Source organism: Natator depressus, chromosome 1 (genome assembly GCF_965152275.1).
Source record: "Natator depressus isolate rNatDep1 chromosome 1, rNatDep2.hap1, whole genome shotgun sequence".
In the NCBI taxonomy this organism is placed as follows: Eukaryota; Metazoa; Chordata; order Testudines; family Cheloniidae; genus Natator; species Natator depressus.
Genome location: NC_134234.1, coordinates 55,508,855 through 55,530,155, shown reverse-complemented (window position 1 = coordinate 55,530,155; position 21,301 = coordinate 55,508,855). Strand labels below are relative to the sequence as shown.

Sequence of the window (21,301 nt, the reverse complement as noted above, 5' to 3'; positions counted from 1 at the left end):
CTCATCGATGTCCCAGTCTCACAAAGATGGTGGATGTCTATTTTGCCTGGCCTCCAAGGTTTTCTGTCCACCCGCAGAACTCAGCAAATTACAGTCCATATAGGGACAGTCTTTTCAAATGTCCTGCACCCCCACACAGGTAGCACATGATTTGTCACCACATGGGCAGGGTTTCCTTCTTATCCTCTCTCTTCTTTTCCTTGACCATTGAGGACTCCCTGCCTTTCCTTCCTGGGTTGTGTGCTTGAAATGGATGGGTAATGTTGTTAGGGGTACCCTCCACCATAAATTCCTCCATGGATTTGGTGGTAGGTTGCTGTCTATGCACCCAAACCTTAGTTGCCCTCAACGAGACTCTGTAATAGTTGATCCAAAATAAGAGGCCATGACCTCCTCAGTCACTTGGTCTCAGCCACCTAGCAGCCAAATCTGGTAATTTTGGGGTGAAGGTCCTCAGTCGTGTCCGACCACCTTGCCACTCAAAACATCTGTCTGAACTGTTCTGTAGCCAGCCACAATCAACCTAGGAAGGCTGCTTTTTCAATATCATAATCGACTGCTTGCGTGTCACTCAAGGCCATATAAGCAGCTTGGACTTCTCCAAAGAGGTAGGGAGCCCAATGGCACTGGAACCCTTTTAATAGTGGGGATGCTGAAAGCAGTCGGAGCAGGCTCTATGGGCCAAATTTTCAAAAAATCTCAGGACCCATAATTGGGACCAGAATTTCAAAAGAAGTGTCCTATGGGCTGAGCTCTGCAGCTGGTGTTATACCAATAAAATAAAAACCAGCAGGATCTTATTAAAGGGAAAAAGGCAAAATACCACATTTATTGTGAATACAGAAAGAATCATAGTAAGCAGTTAGTTATAGCTATAACATTCCATTCAATCTCATATTTATTCACACATTCATTCATACACACACACACACACACACACACAGGTTCTGCAAGGTTGTTATCATAGTTACCAGCCTTAGAGTTGCTCATGCCAAGCCACTGGCCAGGTGGCCTGGACATGAGGAGGGAGCAGGGCCTTGTCAGATGCTCATCTGATGCTCCTGGAAGTTGCTTCGCAGAATCAGACCCCAAAGTTCTCACTTTTTAGAGTCTATTTTTATAGGAATTTCTTCCTATGCCAGTCTACGGGAATTGCTTCATCATGCTGTTGCTGAATCAATCAGCAGATAGCACATTCCTGACAGCTCCAAGATGTTATCTTGTTCTTTGGTTCTCCCATTCTTGAGGCTGTTGGGTGGATTCCAGTCTGCCCTCTGGGGGTCCTCTGGTTATTTCCACTTGATGCCTTCTTCAGCCGATGGACACTGGATTCTTAGGCTGGCACCTCCCTGATCATTCAGTTATTATCCACACCAAGCATCCATCCACATACATCCTCTATCTCTATTTTAATCACAATTGTTAATACAACAAAAGGGCGGGGAGTCTCTGGGTGCTGTTTCTGTTGTTACAGAGTATTGCTTTGGGTCTCTCTCTCTCTGTGAATTGCTTTGAGAACAGACTCTGTCTTAGAATGTACTAACACAATTAGCAGCTTGCAAGTTTCACACGTAGAGGGAGAGAAACAGTACCAAAAACCAAGAGACCTCTTAATTAGTAATACCCTGGAATTTAAACTATGGGGAATCAAACTCATTTGTGATTTTAATACAGAACTTCTTTAATATGATCCAACACTGGGAATCAGTGTCACAATGGGAGCTGCTGGGTGCAGAGCACTTGAAAATCTGGCTGGACGTAACTAGTCTTGTGTTCAATGGATTCAGTGGAAGTCTGTCAGCAACTTGCGGGGAGGCACTTACCACTTCTCTTTGCAAGAGCGGAGGCAGAGAATCTGGTACATGGATAGAAGAGGCATGGCCAAGCCGTGGAGCCTTGCGAATAAGGCTGAACTGCTTATGATAGTGCAGGAAGAGATGCATAGGCCAAAACACTTGACTCTTGAAACACATGATGTGTTTTGAACAGCAGAACATTTTCTTTGTTTAGGGCTTAGACAGCAGAGAAAATGATAAATCTGTCAGTGGCAACTGTCAGCATCATTGCTTTCCAGTGAATAGTCAGAATTTCCCCAGAACAAAGGCTCTTTATTCATTAGGAATTCATGTGGTGGGGTGCTGTCAATTTAGTCAGCCCCTCCTATGACAGCCTCCTCTCTTTCTTTTCTTTCAGTCATTCCAGCTGATACAGGAAACATGTAAAGAGACACAGGCAAGTCAATTTTTGATAATCTAATCTTCCCAGAAATTTCTCTCATGGTAAGTGACAATCAAGCCACACTTTTCTTATAATAGGATTTTGTTACATTTCTTCATCGGAAATATGGGTTGGATCCAGTAAGATTTTGAGGGCTTTCATCTCCTATTGACCTCTATGGGAGTCGAGGGCCTGGATCACCTCTCAAGATCGGATGCTATCTCACGATTAGAGTGCCTGCTAAGACTCAGTCCTGCTCTGACTGAAGTCAATGGGACTTTTGCTACTTCTGTGCAAGTAGGATGAAACCCCTACTATTACGGCAGGAAGAGTGGAAATCTTCTCATAAACCCATCTCCTAATTGCATATACGTTTTTGTATATCCCTTTATATAGTATAAAGTATCCTTTATAAAGAATAAGCTGAGTAGTTTATTTTCATCTTAGAAAAATACATTTTGAGGCTATAAAGTCTCAATATTTTAATTCCTATTTTTAAAAAATGATTTTGAATTCAGTAAATTAGACATCACCTCGAACACATATTATATTGTCATATCGGTAGTTAGTACTTTCCCCTCATTAGAATTTCACTGTACTGATATTTCCTTTAGTTAACTGCGTTCCTCCCCACCCTACCTTTCTTTTTCCATAAAAAATTATCATATATTACAGAGGGGCCAATCAATTTCCACGATCTGCCTTCAGAGGGAACCCTCGGTTTATAGATCCTACTGCTCCCAGGCAGAAAAGGGGGCCAGCTGTTTCTGCAGCAATGCCCTCTGATTCCCATGAAGAGTGCTATGTGGAGCTGGGAGTGTATGGGGGGACAGGGAGCAGTACTGTTGGGCTGAAGGAGGAGTGGGCAGGTCAGTAATGGAGCTGGGAGGGGGACACATCCCCTCCCCCTCCCAAATACACGCACTTGACATCAGGACAGAAAGAGAACATCATGACCCAAGCAATATGATCATTCTGCTAGGTTTTATAGCCACTGCTGTTAGTTTTCCACATTATGGTTGTCATCCAAAGTCAAATGAACTCAATGAAAGTCTTTCCATTGACTTGACTGGGCTTTGGATTAGATCCTATACCAGGCATAATGACTGGCTTACTCAGAATTCTGCTATAGTTCATTATTATTTCTGAAGCTGTCAAAACTCGGTGGAGTGGAATATTGTGGCTTGATCTTTACCATTTAGACCCATATGCTACCCTACATACACATACAACTACCCTTGACATCAGTAGGGCAACATGCAGCCCTTAGTTTATATGGCTGCTGTCACCCATGTGAAAATAACTAAAGAAATGCATTGCAGTGTCTGTTCATGAGCAATCCACATGCTACGATGCTGGGCCTCGGATAACTACTTTAATTTAATCAGTGCAAGACTATGAGTGAGACCAAAACGTTTATAAAAAGTTTTATTTCACCAACATTTGAGAAAAAACAAAACCCCAACAAGAAATAAAGCAGCTCTTTGTGTGGTGTGTTATAATTCTGAAATTACTACAACTTACCAAATATTACTTTGAAATCCATGCAAATCATAAGGTATCAATGCAGTATGCAAAAACAGGCAGCACTAATATAAAAGATTGGGTCCGCGGTACATTGCTTCCATTACTTCAGTAAGGAGAACAGAGGTCTTGATTCTCTACTGTCTTGAACCTTGTGGACTTATTTAGGGCTCAGTCTTGCATGGGGCTGAGGCTAACCCCACAAAAGGAAATAGATGGCTAACTGCCACTTTATAGGACCATTACGAGTCTTAAGCCATGGGAACAGAATTTGTATTAATATTGGCACATTATTGACATAATCCATGCTTGTAGGCTGCTGGCCTGGCTCCCCAATCCAGGAAAGAACGAGTGCCACCCCAGAGTCTTTCGGGCCCTTTTTCTCAGGGCTTCATGTATTCATGGCACCAACAACCTTCAGCAAAACCCCCAGTTAAACAGTTCAGCATAAATCCAACAGCTAAACCAGGTCTTTTCCCCTGACCCCGGGGCTTCCTTGGGAGAGTCTCACTGCACTTAGCAACTCTTCCCTAGTCCTCTCACAGGCCATCTGCCTGGGAGCCCACCTCCCACAGACACCAACGTCTGGTTCTTGCTGCAGCTCAGCTCTCCAGCTTAGCTCCTTCAGTCTTTATGGGAATCAAGTGCTTACCAGGCAATCCCCTGACCTCTTGTAATTCTGCTAGACTCCAACCTGTTCTTAACCAGGCTCTGCCTCAGAAAAATGCTTGCTGGCCCCTAATCCCGAGAGTATGTCTACACTGCATCTGGAAGCAAGCTTCCCAGACCTGGTCCACAGATTGATGCTTGCACACTACAAATAGTGTGTAAACATTGTGGCTTATCACAGAGCTCGGGTGCTCAAGACTGGGGGTGGGCTCGAGAGCCCAAGCGCCAGAGCCTGAGCAAGGTCTGCACAGCCATTTTTAGCACGCTAGTGCGAGCCGCGCTAGTGTGAGTCTGTGGACTTGGAGGCTTGCTCTCAGATGCAGTATAGGGGCAGCCCACCCCGTTACGATGTGCTATTCAGAGCCTATATGATGGTGTGTTGTGGCACAAGGGCTACCTCAGCATGCTTGGGGTAGTTGCATCAGCACCCGTAGGACTAAAAATATTTTATGGAAAATCTATTTTAGAAATGTTTTTGAAAATTGTATTGATTCTATTTTGTATCTCTTTGCCTGTAAAGCCAAGGTATTTGGAACATGAATCCAACTGTTCACACCTCAGAGGGAGAGGAAAATGGTAATTAATACATTTTAGACAGCTCTGGAAATAACCTAAAATAGTTTTTCTAAACGTACTAATAATGTGGTTTTTAAGTCTAATGTCTTAAGACCTTTAAGGCTTGGATCAAGTGCTGTGTGTTGCACTGGAAATCAACTGTCATCCCTTTTCCATGGTATAAAGTTCCTGTTTCAAACCTGGAAGGGGTAACGTAATGCCAGACCTCAAATCTGCTACAGGACTGAATTTTGTCCACTGTTCATCTCTTCATGGGGGCAGTGGGGGTGCAGGGAGGATGGGATTCCACATTTGTAGGGAAATAAGGAAACATTTATCTGGCAGATTGTTATACTGCTGTTGGGAGCTGCTGCACAGGGCTCTGGAACGTTAGGCATAATGCCAATGAAGGTGGATTAGTGGGCAGAGTGAAGGTGAAGGTGATCAAAAGTATATGATAAATGTAATTTACCACATGGATATCACCACAATGTGTGTGTATGTGTGTGTTTGTGTGTATTTCCATAACACACAGTACTATGAAGACTAATATCGTACAGGATATCTCTAGCCCATGGAAATCATGGATATTTTTCCTTTAAAAGCTACATTTATTTCTCAAGAAGAGAAGATGATTTAAGAAGCACAATTGCAACTGATTTCCCCTACTGCAATCATAATGCTGGCTGGTTCCAAAGAATTAGCCTAATCATTTTTTGTTTCATTTCAAGAAGAAATTACAGATAAAGAGGGACATGGCTGATTTTCAAACTACTGTAATTTTATCTCTTAAATTATAAAATACACAAAATGTGAACAAAAGGTGTATTTTGTATCTTCAGTGATTCAGCTTTGGGTTGCAAACTAGACAGCTGTTATAAACTAAGCAGGGTTAGGCCTTGCTAATACTTGGTCGGGAGACCACTTGGGACAACCCAGCATGCTGAAGGAAGGGCTGTTGGTGATTGTGCATGTTTAAATCTGACTCAGTACGGGACCAGTGCCCTAGCCCGGCTTTGGAGGCATTCATGTGCAAACCTTGCACCGCCGGCAGTCATTTATTTCTGGATAAGACTGTGCAAACCACTATCAAATCAGAATTCTCATCTCATAATGATGATAGTGTTCACACTTGCTCTACAACACCTGTGCTGAGCATAAAACACTGCCTGTCTGATTTTGGAGCATTTTACATTCACTCTGCAAAGGTGTAAAATGACCACAAAAGGTTCCAGCTGCTAAAGAATCAGGCCCAAAGTGAAAGACAGTTGAGAACCAGTCCTACTGTCTTTTGAATGAGACTTAATAACTTGTGGCCATTAAAGATCCTACGAAACTTTGCAAGGCTGGGAACTGTTAGCGCTGGAGTCTTCTGTCTTATGAATGTAGATTGGGTAACTATCTTCTGCCTTTTTAAATTCCCAATGCAGTGACAATTGAATATGATTTTTTTCTTCACTTCGTGTCATAAGATTTCGTGTAATGTTGTTGTGCACTGTTAAACAGCTGCTGTGTGTGACTCAGAGGTGATTGCACTTCAGTAGTGGGTGAAGGGATTCCTGCTTCGGTAAAATTTGTAAAGCACTTTGGGATCTTGATGAATGAAAAGTGCTATACATGTAAGAGGAAATTATTCAGATGGGATGAACTGAGTTTTATGGAACAGATCTGTCTGCACTGGAATCCAAGGGCCAAAACTATGAGTCAGTGGAGCACTTGGGTGGCTGGGTGGGGGCAATTCTAGTACTCCATCAGTGGCAAGAATGATGCCTGGGCAGTGTAAAATGCCCCCAGAAAGACTGTGGAGAGTGTGGTGAGAAGCAAGTCTTGATACACTTTTGGAAAAGTGTGGCTCATGCTCCTCTGCTGGTGCTCTCTTAAGTGCATGGAACAGGGGAAGGGATTCCAGTGCTGCCAGCAGTGTTACGTGTCCCTATTCCATGCACTCCTGAGCATAGTCAGTCAAACTAGAGCTTCTTTCGAGTGGCTGTAATGGACTGGAGAATTTTACACTTGATCCTAACTTTAGCTCTGACTTGATGGAATAAATCACAGCAGCCGGGCGAGAGCAGCCTCAATAACAACTCACTACCCGGCCACTTAGTAGACTATTGCGCCACTTGTCCCACTTCCTATTTAAAATCAAACTCTGTGGAATGATGTGTGATCATTTTCTAACATGCAGTTCTTTGTGCCATGGATTGAGTTATAATCAATAACGACCCAGTTGTGCCCCAAGACACATATGCAACTGCCACTGACTTTATTAGGAGTGGTGTGTTCATGGCTGAAGGCAGAACTCTTGCCTAAAACCTGAAGCAAAGTTCAGCCTTGGACCCACAAATGAATGGCTAAACGGATCAGAATAAGCTAGGGGGTATTTCAAAGTTTGAACCGCAAACAGAAGTTCATTTACAAACACCTAATTTTGCATTATTTCTATGTGGTACAAGGGGAGGTTGTTGGTTGCATGGTATTTAATAAAAAGAACATCCAAAATGCATGTCCACATTTTGTTATCTTGGTGTTGTTGAATGCCTGTGCATGTTTGAGCACAGGTGTGAAATCTAGGCAGAGGGAGTACTCTGCTTTGATCATCTAAGGTAACTGCTTCAGAGTGGTAGCCATGTTAGTCTGCATCAGCAAAAACAATGAGGAGTCCTTGTGGCACCTTAGCAACTAACAGGTAACTGTGTAAGAGCAAAAGCAGAACGAGCACTTCACATGCATTAATCAACAGAAAAACAGCATCTACCAGGACCAATAATAAGTTAGTTTCATTACACCCCACAGGACAATTGCCTCCATGCATGCTGGTGCTTCTAAAGTGGATACTTCTGCTGTCATCACATCCATCCACTAAGTATAGATTTACACATGTACATCATTAAGGGGAACAAATCAAAAGGACCCCCTGAAATCACAACCAATCCACTGCCAAAGTAAACACGTTCATGTGTAATACTGATATCATGCCCCACGTCATTCTGAAATTGTCACACACCAAAAATACTAAAATAGTCAGTTTCCCTATGCACTTCATCAGGGGGACTCTAAAGCACTCTTTGTGCTACCTTGGTGCTGTTAAATTATATTGTACAAATAGAGAGAGCAAGTAAAGTTGCCCCACATAGACTTTGCTTTCCCTTTTTTCCCCAGAAGGGAAGGATGATCTTGTGGTTGAGGCACTAGACTGATAATCAAGAGATCTGGGTTCAGTTCCTGGCTTCCTGTGTGACCAGACTTCCTGTGTGACCTTGGCTACATCACTGAATCTCTCTGTGCCTCAGTTTCCCGTCTGTAAAATAGAGACAATGATACATCCTCAAAAGGCTATTAGATATTGAGGTGCTCAGATACCATGGCGGTAGACCACATGCTACCTATACAAACTGAGAGGAAAATGTATTATGCTAAAACAGAATCCTTAAGGGTCTAAGAATAAGGTTTGAGAGGAGTTTTCTGTATGCAGTTCTCAGCTGATTTCGGCACTTCAAATGAAACCCCTAAAAAAATGGATGTAAAAGTTAGCGGGAGAGCAGCTTGCCATCTATAGCAGAAATTTTACATTACTATGATGTATTATATTAAGAGAGCCAGATGGCACTGGCTTGCACAATTTCCTCAGTATAGTTGGCTGCTATTATACACATACACACTGGTAAATTATTGCCTTTTGGTTTTCATTGGACACCCTTTACCTAACAGCTGTGGTTTAGTTTCTATGGCTTTTAATCGTCTTCTGCAGCATATCTTCGCCTAGAAAAACAATATATACAGAAGCTACAAAAGATAAGCAAAAACAGCACAGTATGGCTAATGATAAGAACTCCAACAGCAAAAATGTACAGGGTTTTATCACAATAATCCTGGGGCTGGTGGAAAGGTGGAATGAAATTTGGCAGGTAGACAGAAAACACCCAATAGTTCCCAAGTATGAACCAGATAAAGAGGAAGAGGCTGAGCGTAAGATGGATGTAGTATTTGTGAGCATTCTGCCGCCATGGATATTCATCATCGTCGTCATCATCAATCACGACAGATTTGGAAAGCAATTGCCGCATCCTGGTGGAGTCATAAAGCAGAAGAGTCACCTGTATGTTATAGAGACAAAGAAATGAATAAACAGAGCCACTGGCTTTAAGGGGTCAACTCTGTGAGGTGCTGAGCCCTCACCTCTTATGGACTTCAGCAAAAGCAGAGAGCACCCAGCACCTCTGAAGAACGACTCAGAATGGTCAGGACTGGCCCCTATAAAAGCGTCCAGCAAAATTAAAACAATAATGTGGCACATAGGTGCCAGCTTCGTCCAGGCCCAGGGGTAGTCAACCCCCCACTTTGCCCCAGGCCCTGTCCCCATCTGCTCCCTTCCCCCAAGCTCCCACTCCATTCCACTCCACCCCAGGCCCCACCCTCACCCCCTCCCCACCCTTTCCCCTAAGTCCCCACCTCGCCTCTTCCTACACCTGCCCTGCCCAATTCCGCCTCCTTCCCTGAGCTCCCTGCTCCTCCCCCTTTCTCCCAGAGCCTCCTGCACGCCGCAAAACAGCTGATCATGGTGGGTGGGAGATGCTGGGTGGGAGGGGGAGGAGTTGATCAGCAGGGGTCCCCGCCCCGCCTCTTCCTACCCCTGCCCTGCCCAATTCTGCCTCCACTTCCCTGAGCTCCCTGCTCCTCCCAGAGCCTCCTGCACGCCACAAAACAGCTGATCATGGTGGGTGGGAGATGCTGGGTGGGAGGGGGAGGAGTTGATCAGCAGGGCCGCCGGCGGATGGGAGGCGCTGGAGGAAGCTGGCTGCCAGTGGGTGCTGAGCACCTGTTAATTTTTTTCTGTGGATACTCCAGCCTACAACACAGACACTGCATCACCCTAACTACACCGACATAAGCCTTATGCCTGTCACTGAGGTGGGGCTATTATGTCGGTGTAGTAGGGCACTTACATTGGTGGGAGGAAGGCTGTAGTGTAGACACTGATATACTTAGGTCAACATGAGCTGCCTTATGTCGACCTAACTATGTAGTGTAGACCAGCCCCAAGTATAGAATTCACCACCAATTTGGGGTTTGTGCCCTGGTTCTTAACAGTCTACCCTGAGGTTGGTGCTTATGTTCTTGAGCCACTGCAGGACAGCTTGGCAAGGTCCATCTATGGCTATTAGCCAAGATGGTCAGAGATGCAACCCTATGCCCTGGCTGTCTCTAAACCTCTGACTGCCAGAAGCTGGGACTAGATGACAAGGGATAGATCACTCAATATTGCCCTGTTCATTTGATCTGAAGCATCTGTCACTGGCCACTGTTGGAAGAGAGGATACTAGATACTAGATGGACCATTGGTCTCACCCATTATGGACATTCTAATGTTCTTACGCATTACTATAACCGAGGATGGAATTGAACCAACTGGATTTAAGCTGATATACAAGGTGCTATTGAGGGACTATGTTAAAACATGAACTATTCTAATCAAATTATTAAAATCAAGTAGGTCACCACATTACAAAATATAGGCCCAATCCTGCTTCCAGTGAAGCCAAAGGCAGAGCCCTGACTGACTTCAGTATGAGCAGCATTGGACCCATGTATAGGGTCATTTTTAATGAGAATTGATGACAGGTTAATCACTAATGGATAACACAATTTTATTACTAATTAAAATCTTTATTAATCTCTGGTCAACAATATTAGGAGAGTGTCAAGCAATCATATCAAATTGTGGAAGTCAGCATTGTTGATGAGGGTCTCAGTTCATTACAGTGAAAAACTCCCCATTCCGATTTAATTTTCCCAAAGGAAAACTTAGCTGTTATTAATCTAACCTTCTGATTATGCTATCGCTGCAGGAAAGTCCAGCTGAGCAATCAAGTGACGGAGCATTTAACTGGTGGAATTCATGCACAGCAAATGATTTCTAACAAGCTTAAGTATTTTCTTTTCCCCATTCACTTATTTTGCTGAAGATACTGACCACAGCCCCTTGATGCGGACTATTCATTTCTCATTAGTGGGACCACATACTGAATCTATGTTGGGCAAGTGTAGGGTGTGTAGAGACCTCTTAGCAAGAGGGTTCTCTGCCTTTTCACTCTTCATTAATCCTGGCACAAAAAAGGGGCAAGAGACATACATAAGGGGAGTGTAGCAGCATGCAATGCTACTGTTCTCAGGTAAGAGCCTGGCAGCCTTGACTTCAGGAGACAGGCTTCCTTTGCCTGGAACATTAGTTTCTCACAGCAGGGGACTCCTACCTCAATCAGATTCTTCCTGGAAAAGTGAGGGAGACTAAATGGAATAGTTAATTGGGAATACCATACCATAGTCTCTCTTTACACGACAACCGTACCTGTGCCAGCAAGCAACTCTGTGACATAGTTAGGGGCGTCTGCCATGGGTTTTTGTTTGCAGTGTACAGGGCCCTACATGGTTATAGATTGTGTTACAGCATTACAGTCTCCATCATTACCTGGGATGTCATCCAGCTATCGGGACAACCCTGTCAGACAACCACACACTGGCACAAGGAGACTTGTAGAATAGCTCAGACCAGAGAAACAGCTTCACTATTTTTTTGTTCAGTTTGTGTCTCCTCAAGAGAAGGAGCAGGGTCTGAGGAGTTGGGGGGATTGTTAGAAGAGATAGAGCCTGATTCATTATTGCCCTGCACCTGGTGTAGTTATTTCCACCAGTGCAAAGTGAGTGCATGGAGTGTGTGAAATGCAACCATTCTGATTTGGTAGTATTTTATGCTCACTTTGCATTGGTGGGAATAACTACATACAGTGCAGGGCAAGGTGAATAAGGCTCATTGACAGCTGAATTCCTCTCCTGTCAGCCTCCAAAGCAGGAGCAGATACATTTCAGAACAGATGCTGACTCTGATTGTTACGTTCTGTTGACTAAATACAGCTACCTGTTTTAATCTAGCTATTATTTAAGTGTTTCAGTTAATTCCTGGAGAGGCTTCAGAGCAAGAATCTTCGCCTCTATGTCTAGGGAGATCAGACCACTAGTACAGGATTTCCAACCTTACAAAGTTTTAGCATCATTTACATGTAGCATGTGATGTTACATTACTCACTTACATCTGTGCCAGCCACTGAGATTGTTACCTGGTTCACCTGTCCTCATTGATAAAAGAAATAAAATTCGGCCAACCAGAAGCCATTGTCCTTTTATGGCTCAGATGTTCTCTGATTGGCTGAGATACACAATCACTTTGTTCTCCTGAATGCACCAGCAGGGCAGTCATGGTACTGTATAGTGAGAAGTTGTTACTTTCCTGTGCTAACATTCATTTATTCATTCTAGAGCTATCATTTGATAAAACGAAAATCAAATCATTGTAGCAGAACATTTCTACAGGAGCAATGCCTCTTGCTTTGGAGATTAATGTGCCTATTTTGTGGTGCAGGAAGGAATTATTATCCTGTGATAACATGCAGTTGCCTTGACATTAGCTCTCAATTAACCATAAGAATTTAATGTAAATTCTTAAGTATCCTGTCTGAACACAGCTCACTTGAAACATACTTTGTAATGTCAAAGTCTTGGCACATAAAACATTTTTCGTATACAATGCACAGTACCTTTAAACTGCCGACAACACCACCCACCAACAGATATAAGGGAATTAGTGGTTGAAGTGGGCAGTCTTCCAAAAACTTCATTCCTGAGTACCAAAAATATAATATAGTTTATTACCTTAAGTGGCCAAAATGCCAGTATATGCTTTACAGAAAAAAATAAAGATGCAGTAAGTGCAGTGTGGTGCTTACACATAAGCTTCTGATCCAATTAACATGAAGGTCCATGGGACGGAATTAAATGGGCTTTGCATCAGACACAACACAGATGAGGATAATGAACAAACAAAAAGGCAGGGAAGGGAAGAAATAGAACAAAGGTCACAATATCAAGATTATGGGGTTACTCACTTGAGCCAGGTGCATGTTTTTGTGGCTCTGTTCATCTTTTTTTAAGTGTATTATTAAATATAGAGCTGGTCAGAAAAATTCAATTTCAACAAACTTCGGATAGACCCTATGCTGTTTCCTGCCAGATCATCTGTCCAGCTCCTCAGCAGCCTGTGAACCAAGACCCTCAGACCTTGGGAGCACTCCCAGGGCTTCCTGGCTCCACTGGACTCTGGACAAAGCGCGGGAAACGTGCTGTCAGGAACAATCCTGCATGGTCAGGGAGATGGACTCTGATCAAAAGGGTCATTCCATCTCTAGCTTTGCTTTTTGGAATTTTTCATTCCTACTTGTTAAAATTTGAAAGTCGATAAATAACCAAGAGGTTGAAAAGATCTCAAATTTGTATAGGTAGGAATTATTGGCTGTTCTTCATGAATATTGATCTGCACTATTATTTGCATAGCTACAGATCTGTTAATATTAGATAAATATCTAGAAATTCTCTCTTTGACTAGGGCCAAAATGATTGGATGTACATCAATAGTCGGATCAATAGAAATCAAGTCATTGTGAGAGATCACTGTAACAGAATGTTATCAGAGACTTTGAGTCCCTTGCTTGGATAATAAATGGCTGCATTTTGCCTTGACATTTAATTTGCCTTAAAATGCCTTTGCAGATCTGTAGCTGTCGGGAATCATTATTCTGTGACAACGCTGTGACAACACTGACAGTCTCTCTTAATTTCAGCAAGTCATGAAAAAAGGAATCTGTGTCTGATGTGGGAAGTTACCCCCAGCTCAAGGCTAATCACATAGAATAAATGCCACATTTTCACTTTGAAGTTTCATACATTAAAATTTATTACTAGAAGGGGGTATTAAAAACAAAAGGTCAGATTCTAGCCCCCACTCCATTTTTGAAGGTTGGCTGCCAATGTGTAAATTATGCCATGGTGTAAATGACACCTCCCTGCGCTAGCCTGGGTCCCTGCAGCCCTGTCGCATTTACCCCACCACCACTCTCCCTTGGGGTAGGCAACAGTTTTAGGTGATGGCCAGGTCTATATAGGAGCTCAGGATAAGTTTTTAAGATATGCTGAATCAGTGCATCTCCTGATTGTCTGGGACATATAGTCTCTGCAGTAGCACAGCCCAATTTTGGGCTGTGCTGATAGCCAGTGGGCATAGAGCTGAGGCCAGGGGCAGCACAGACCCTTAGCTGGATCTGGTTCATAGGTTATGGCTACACTGGAGCTGGCAGTGTAATTTCCAGCTTGGGTACACAGACCCGGGCTAGTTCTAATCGAGCTACCATGCTAAAACTAGAAGTGTAGCCATGGTGGTGCAAGAAGTGGGACGGGCCAGTTGCCCAAGTACAATCCCATCTGAGACTCTATGCACATACTGCATACTGGAGCCTGCCTTATCCCTGCTGCACCGCGGGGCTGGCAATCCTGCAGGCTGGATTGAAAGCACTCATGGGCCGGATCCATCCCGTGGGCTGTAGTTTGCCCTCCCCTGCAATAGCCATACAGCTACGATCAGTGCGTTTAGTATATGTTCCCAGATTAGATTAAATTGACTTTTGAAGACACATTTTCTTTCCCTTGTGGTATCACTAAAAGTTGAATTAAGGTGTCTGAATTGTGCATTTCCATAGCTGCATTCAGTACTCTGAGAGTGAGTACTGTAATTTTGGGAAGGAAATGATGCCTTGTTCATGCATAACATAGCTATTGCCCTGGCTACATAGACCCTCACTCCTGTAGTATCTGAGCCCCTCACATTCACTACAGGGTTTTATCCTCATCACTCTCCTGTGAGGTAGGGAAGCACTATCTCTATTTTACAAATGGGGAACTGAGCTGCAGGGTAGACTAAGAAACTTGTTCATGGTCACACAGGATGCTGTGGTAGAACCAGGAACTGAATCCAGGTTTCTTATATCTCAGTCTAGTGTGCTATCCACTAGGCCATTCTTCCTACCTGAGTCCCTGCTTTAAGTGAAAACTTAACTTAACTTTAACTATGGAACCTTGACAAGCCCCTCCAGAATAAGGTTGTTTCTTGTTATGACAGACTTTCCCCTTCTGCCATCCTGACTCCAAAGAAGGCAAGCTGGTGAGACAATGAAGGTAGAGAATGAGGATCTTTCAGATTTGGTTTCCAGCTGACAGGGTCTGTCCCTACTTGTGGGAGACTAAATCCATATTGTACATTCAAGAAAAAAAATCATAACAGGTCCTCATTGAACTCTCTAAGTCTGGGGATGGACCTGCAACCAATAGTCTCCTTGTTTAAAATAGACCAAGAAGCAAGAGTCTGAAAGAAGATATTGGAGCACTCATACTTCTCAGTGTTCATAAAAGTACTTTAATTGTGAAATTATTCCTATAGTGCAACCAAACCACCGTAGGAAAGAGCAACATTCACTTTTTTGTTTGTTTAGTTTGTAGTAAGACCTGAGTCCAGCCATACCCAGCCTTCTTTATACTTAGAGGCATGTGAATTGTGTTTGAAATGAATATTTTTTCAACTGCAGTGGATCAGAAAGAGCAGTTTACTCTTCTGGCTGTTTGGAGGTGAATTCATATATTGGACATATACTGTACAGTGCCCTCTATTTTGTTCACAAGCAATTCAATGACTTGCACAATGTCTTTTATTCAGGATGCAAGTTCTGGGTGAAAGTGCCTTTGTACCTATTTCTTGCTATTTATTATCAGTATTAGTATTATTTTAGGACTTATTTGGTGCTTTTCATCTTCAACTCAGGTTCCAATAACTTGGCCAAATCCTGCTTGAGTCATATGAATAATCCCATTGGAGTCAACAGGATTGCCAAATGGGTAAGGTCAGCAGTATTTTGCCATTAATTAAGTTTTCTGACACTGTTGTGAGGTAGATAAGAAAATTAAAAGAGCCACATTTCATACATGGAGAAATTTAGGAAAAGAGGTTAGGTGGTTTGTCCAAAACTACAGGAGTCATTGTCGGAACTGGGATTAGAAGGCCAGAATTCCTGATTCCCCATATAAATGGCTGCTGTAGTCGTTCATCTGAAGCCTGGATATCACCCCAGAAGCTTACAGGGTGAAAAATAATAGTGGAAGGGATGGAGTTTATCATTATAAGTCTGACTGTCCTATTCAGTGTGCTTTTCCCACATAACTCTGCCAACCTGCTTTGACAATGACTGGCACACCCCATGCCAGCTCAAGGAATCGCCAAAGCAGATATCAACAACCATAGCAAGCTCTGTGGTGGTTTTATGATGTGGACAAACAGCTGTAGTGACAAGGATGTAGTGTATGATGTGGACAACCATATTTGGTGACATCACTAAAGTCAGGTACACTTGTCAGATTCAAAGTAATCTTTTCACAGGTGGCATTGCTATATGACTATATAATACCACCAAGCTCCTCTCTTTAAACGTCTTTGATAGCCAGCTTACCTGTAAAAGTCATGGACAGTGGTAAAGCAAGGAAAACAAGAAGCCCAAAAATAAAGCATGCTGTAAAGAAACAAGAATGGTGGGTTATTCAGCTGGCAGTATTTCAAAAGATACCACATCCTGTTTAATATGTCCCCTTGCACCACATGTGTGGACAAGGAGTGTCCATAATCCAATGCAATGAGAGCTTCATTTGGATTGCGTGGAATCAGTGATGACTGGGTTGTGGTGTAATTCATCTGCTGACACTAAATTTTACAGTGACACATAAAGTGCTCACTACCTTGGAGCAGCCAGTGATAGCCTATTCACCATGGGCCTGGATTCCTTTCATTGAGCTCTGTGGGCTGCAGAGCAGGCACCATACCCGCACTGGTGGTGGCTTCATCATCTTCTGCAAAAGTCAAGCATTCATTTTCAAAATATTACATTTCTAGCCTTTGTAATGGTAACAAACATTTTCAACATGCATTCCAATGCAGCAGTGTCTGCCTATCTGTGCAAGACATCAGAAACAATTGCAGCAAGATAAGTGTGATCTCTCCCTATTCTTCTCTTCTGCCCTCTGATGATTTGAGATCTAAGCTGTTACTTTGTCCCTAGCGTTACCATTGTACCACCGCTCTCCATCCTGCCATTCCTCCCCTCTCCTCTCCTCCAGCACGCTTTTGCTGTCTCTAGTTACATGCTGAGGCTTAGGCCACACAGCTCACCCCTCTCTCTCATCCTGTGAAGGAAATGGGTTGCCACGGAGTACTTACATGACACCAATTCATTTGTGGGCTCCTCAGCCTTTATTGTGTTACCATGATAGTTTCAAGAACATTTGAGGTTTCACATTATCTCAAGCCATTAGCGTTTACTTCTTTTAAAAAAAATCCAAAATACAGTGCTAAAATGACAAGCTAAATAATCGTTTGCTTCGTGGTATGTGTCAGAATTTTCAAAAGTGGCTGAGGAGCACAGCCCATCCACCCACCTTTCTTAGATATCACGATGACATGCATGTAGTATAAGAACCCAGGTGGACTAGGTTACAAGCTGTCCCATGTTTACCTGTCTTGTTGCTGGCCATACTTTTACCATCACTCCTAAATGCTGTTTGTTCGATAGTCTGCTGCCTGTTTTCATAGGAGTCTGCAGCAATCTGCTAAGAGATTGAAGGGATCCCCTTGACAGGACGCCACCAACATCCACATGAATTCCATAATTACCTAAGTGTTTTGCTATAGCACTATGAACTCATCAAATGTAACTGTGGAAAGTGGCAATGTAATGGGGCTTGGGTGCACAATGTGTAGATACCTGTATTAATATTTTATTGCTTCCCAGTAATTAAAACAATTCTCCAGAGCAGGGTTAGGGATTTAGAATGAAGATCTGAGATTGTTGGTTGGGAGTTGGTGTAAGGGTGTGTGTATGGTGTATGTGAGGCCTGGTCTACACTACAAAGTCAAGTTAACATAAGCCACCTTGCGTTGACCTAGCTGTGCATATGTCTACACTTAAATTTGTCTCCCAGCGTTGTAAACTCCCCATTACACTGATATCGTAATGCCACCTCCCCAATTGGCATTAAGCCATGGTTAACGTACAGAGGTCGATGCCGCACAAATGTAGACACTGAGTTACTTGTATTGACCCTAATATGCCTCCAGCAGCTGTCCCACAGTTCCCCACGCTGACTGCTCGGGTCACAATTGTGAACTTCGCTGCCCCTTAACAGCCACACAATTTTTTGAAATGCCTTTTCTTGATTGTCCATCTTGGTGACCACACCCAGCAGCTCTTCGCTGTTGTGTGCAACTTCCCAGCTGACCATGCCAGTTACACACGCCAGACGCACTCCGGCTTGGAGAAGACAGGAGATATTGGCTCTCCAGCACCTGTGGAGAGAGGAGGCTGTGCAGGCACAGCTATGGACCAGCCATAGAAATGTGGACATCTATGAGAAGACTGCATTGAGGCGGCAGGGTAAGGGGTAGAACTGGAATCAGCAGCAGTGCCAAGTGAAAGCAAAGGAACTGTGGCAGGCATACTAGTGAGGCCAACAATCAATCCGGTGTTAAGCCACAGACCTGCTGCTTTTACAAAGAGCTGCATGCCAGACTTGGTAGAGACACGCCCTCACAACCACCACCACTCTGGATACCTTTGAGGAGCCCAAGTCACAGGCCCCTGCCATGAACAGCTAGGAGGAGGAGGATGGGGGACATGCAGCCGGGGTTCCAGCTATGCCACAAGGCAGGACCATTTCAGACTCCACTGCAGTCCAGACAGTCCCAGCAGTTGAGCACAGGCAAGCCTGAGGCAGGGGAAGGAACCTTGGGCATGTGTGTAAATTTATTTCCCATTACAGTGATGGCTCCCCCAACTCAGCAGGATGCAGCCCTCGACTTTTCATTAAGTTACTCCTACTAGACCAGGTAGCAGTACAACAAAGGGAGGTAGCGTTGTCATCTGCTTCACTTCCCCTGTAAAGTTAGGCCAGAGAGCCATGCAGAGCAGTTTGTTTAGGTACACAGAGATCCTCCTGAGAAATCTTGATGAAACTTTCATGGAAGTACGCTGCAATCCTCTCCTGAAGATTTCTAGGGATGGCAGCCTTATTCTTCCTCTGAGGTAGGACACTTTCCCATGCCAGTCAGCGGTAACTTCGGCTGGCTCCATTTCAGTACCCAGGCTAGCCGCATACGGGCCTGAGTGGCTTCGGGATGCCAGCAGCAGCTGTGCTCTCTGTGCCTATGTAGGTGATATCTCCCTCCTGAGGGTAACAATCACCACTGCCTGCGGAAAATGGTGCCAGTATTCAGTGCCAAGCACTCCGAGGCAGAAGCATCAATAAACATGTCTAGTATAAAGCTTTAGGGGGAGCAAGGGAAGGGAGTTTTGAATCTTAACTTTTGCTTTCCACAGCGATACCTCTATGTATTTTATCTGTAGCTGCTGCCTGCTGCTTTTTCAGCCTTGAGGGGTTCCCCCTCCACCCCCACAGAACACCTGAGCCAGATAAGGAGGAGAAAGAAGAGGACTCCAGATGACATGTTCCACAAGATCCTGCAAGCCAGTGCTGCATCAGACTGTGAGCAGAGGGCCTGAAGGATGAACACTGCAGACTGTGTGGAGAAAGAAAGACCAAAGAAGAAAAAGGCCCAGGAAGAAAAAAAGAGGGAGATGCACTAGGACATAATGAGGCTTCTCTGACAGCAAACACAGATGTTGGAGACTCTTATGAACCTACAGGTTCAGCAAACATGGGCTCACCTCCCTTTGCAGTACTCCAGTATAGCATCTCCATGCCCCCCGCCCCCCCCGCACACACCCTTCAACATTGCACATGGCATCAGGGTCTGCATCCCTACCCCTACCACTCCACACCAGGGGACAGTAAGGACAACCACCACATCACATACACTGACCTGTGAGAGCCACAGTTAATGTATGTGTAGCTAAAATAGACTTGACTGTTCCTTCCTCTTCTTTAATTTCTGTTCCATAAATGTATTATGTATTTGCTTTTAACTGGGAGGTTAGGACCTGGGGGCAGAGGGAGAAGCCCCCGGGAGCTGGGTGGGCATAGAGGGCAGCTGGGACTAGGGGACACAGGGAGGGGCCCCCTGGGAGCTTGGAGACTGGGAGCTGGGGAGGCATGGAGAGGGATTTGGACCTGGGGGGCACAGGGAGGGCCCCCCCAGGAAGCTGGAGGGCTGGGACCTGAAGGCATGGGGGGGCCCCCTGGGAGCTGGAGTGCAGGGTCAGGACTCCCCCCAGACTTACTGGTCTCTTTGCCCTGCAGTTTTAGATCCCTTCCCACCCCCCACTTCCCCACACCTGGAAAAGGCCAGCAACTTCCAGCTCCCATTGGCCAGCTGAGAAGCCATGCTCACCTTCCATTGGGTGGCATCGCTTTCATTCAGGCTACCCATGGAATGAGGAATGGCAGGGCTGGGACAGTCCCAGAGGGTGGCAGGGAAGAGCGTCCCAGCTTGCAGAGTGCAGAGGTGGAACTAGGAGCCAAGTTGAGAAACGAGGTTGGGCAGAGGGAAGGGGACTGCCCAACCTCGTTTCTCAACTTGGGAGGTAGAGGGAGGCAGGCGCTTCTGCCATGCCAGGCTGCACCCCACAGGCAGAGAGTGGGAACCCTAGCCCCTGGGTTCTTCATCATGGCACCCCCTGAGTATGGTGCCCTGGGCTGATGCCCAGATTGCCCACCCCTAGGATGGCCCTGCACCAAGTAACACACAACTCCTAACAGGCCCCCACACTGCATGGCCCAGTAGAGCACAGAACACCACAATGCATTACTGTGGCTCACTGGTAAAGTGCTCTTTCAAAGCCTCCCTGAGCCGCATAGCTCCATGTTAAGCTCTTCTGATAGCCCTTGTGTCTGGCTGTTCAAACTCAGCAGACAGCTGTTCTGCCTCCACCTTGGTGCCCACTTTTCCCCCTTTGCTTCATAGATATTTTACAGGACACAGCAGGCAGCTATAACCATTGGGATATTTTTCTCACCAAGATCCAATCTTGTCAGTAAACAACGCGGGCATCCCTTCAATCTACCAAAAGCGCATTCAACTGTCATTCTGCATCTGCGGAGCCAGTATTTGAATCTTTCCTTGGTGCTGTTGAGGTGGCCAGTGTACGGCTTCATGAGCCAGGGGAGTAAGGGGTAGGCTGGGTCCCCCAGGATCACTATTGGCATTTCAACATCACCAGTAGTAATCCACCAGTTGGGAAAGGAAGTCCTTGCTTGTAGATTTTTTAATAGTCCTGTGTTTTTAATGATGTGAGCGTCATGCACCTTCCCTGACCAGCCAACACGGACGGCAGTGAAACGTCTCCAGTGATCCACCAGTGCTTGCATAACCACAGAACAATAGCCGTTTCTCCTGATGTACTCTGGGGCAAGATGGCCTGGTGCCAAAATAGGGATGCGTGCGCTATCTATCACTCCACCA

General features: G+C 44.7%; 1 protein-coding gene across 7 annotated transcripts in view; it reads right to left on the bottom strand.

Moving 5' to 3' along the window:
* Positions 1 to 6,349: 6,349 nt before the first annotated feature.
* TMEM272 (transmembrane protein 272) overlaps positions 6,350 to 21,301 on the bottom strand; it is a 28,980-nt gene continuing 14,028 nt past the window's right edge. For 2 of the 7 annotated variants that reach the window (XM_074960225.1, XM_074960235.1), the window contains exons 3-5: positions 16,344 to 16,403; positions 12,555 to 12,637; positions 6,350 to 9,059 (exon numbers count right to left, since the gene is read on the bottom strand). In XM_074960225.1, the coding sequence (XP_074816326.1) occupies positions 8,697 to 9,059; positions 12,555 to 12,637; positions 16,344 to 16,403 (506 nt within the window). In that variant the 3' untranslated portion in view covers positions 6,350 to 8,696. Of the gene's footprint in view, positions 9,060 to 9,141; positions 9,217 to 12,554; positions 12,638 to 16,343; positions 16,404 to 16,626; positions 16,738 to 17,399; positions 17,494 to 21,301 lie in introns of those variants that run through there. The other 5 variants (XM_074960245.1, XM_074960259.1, XM_074960252.1 and 2 more) reach the window with 5 other exon arrangements.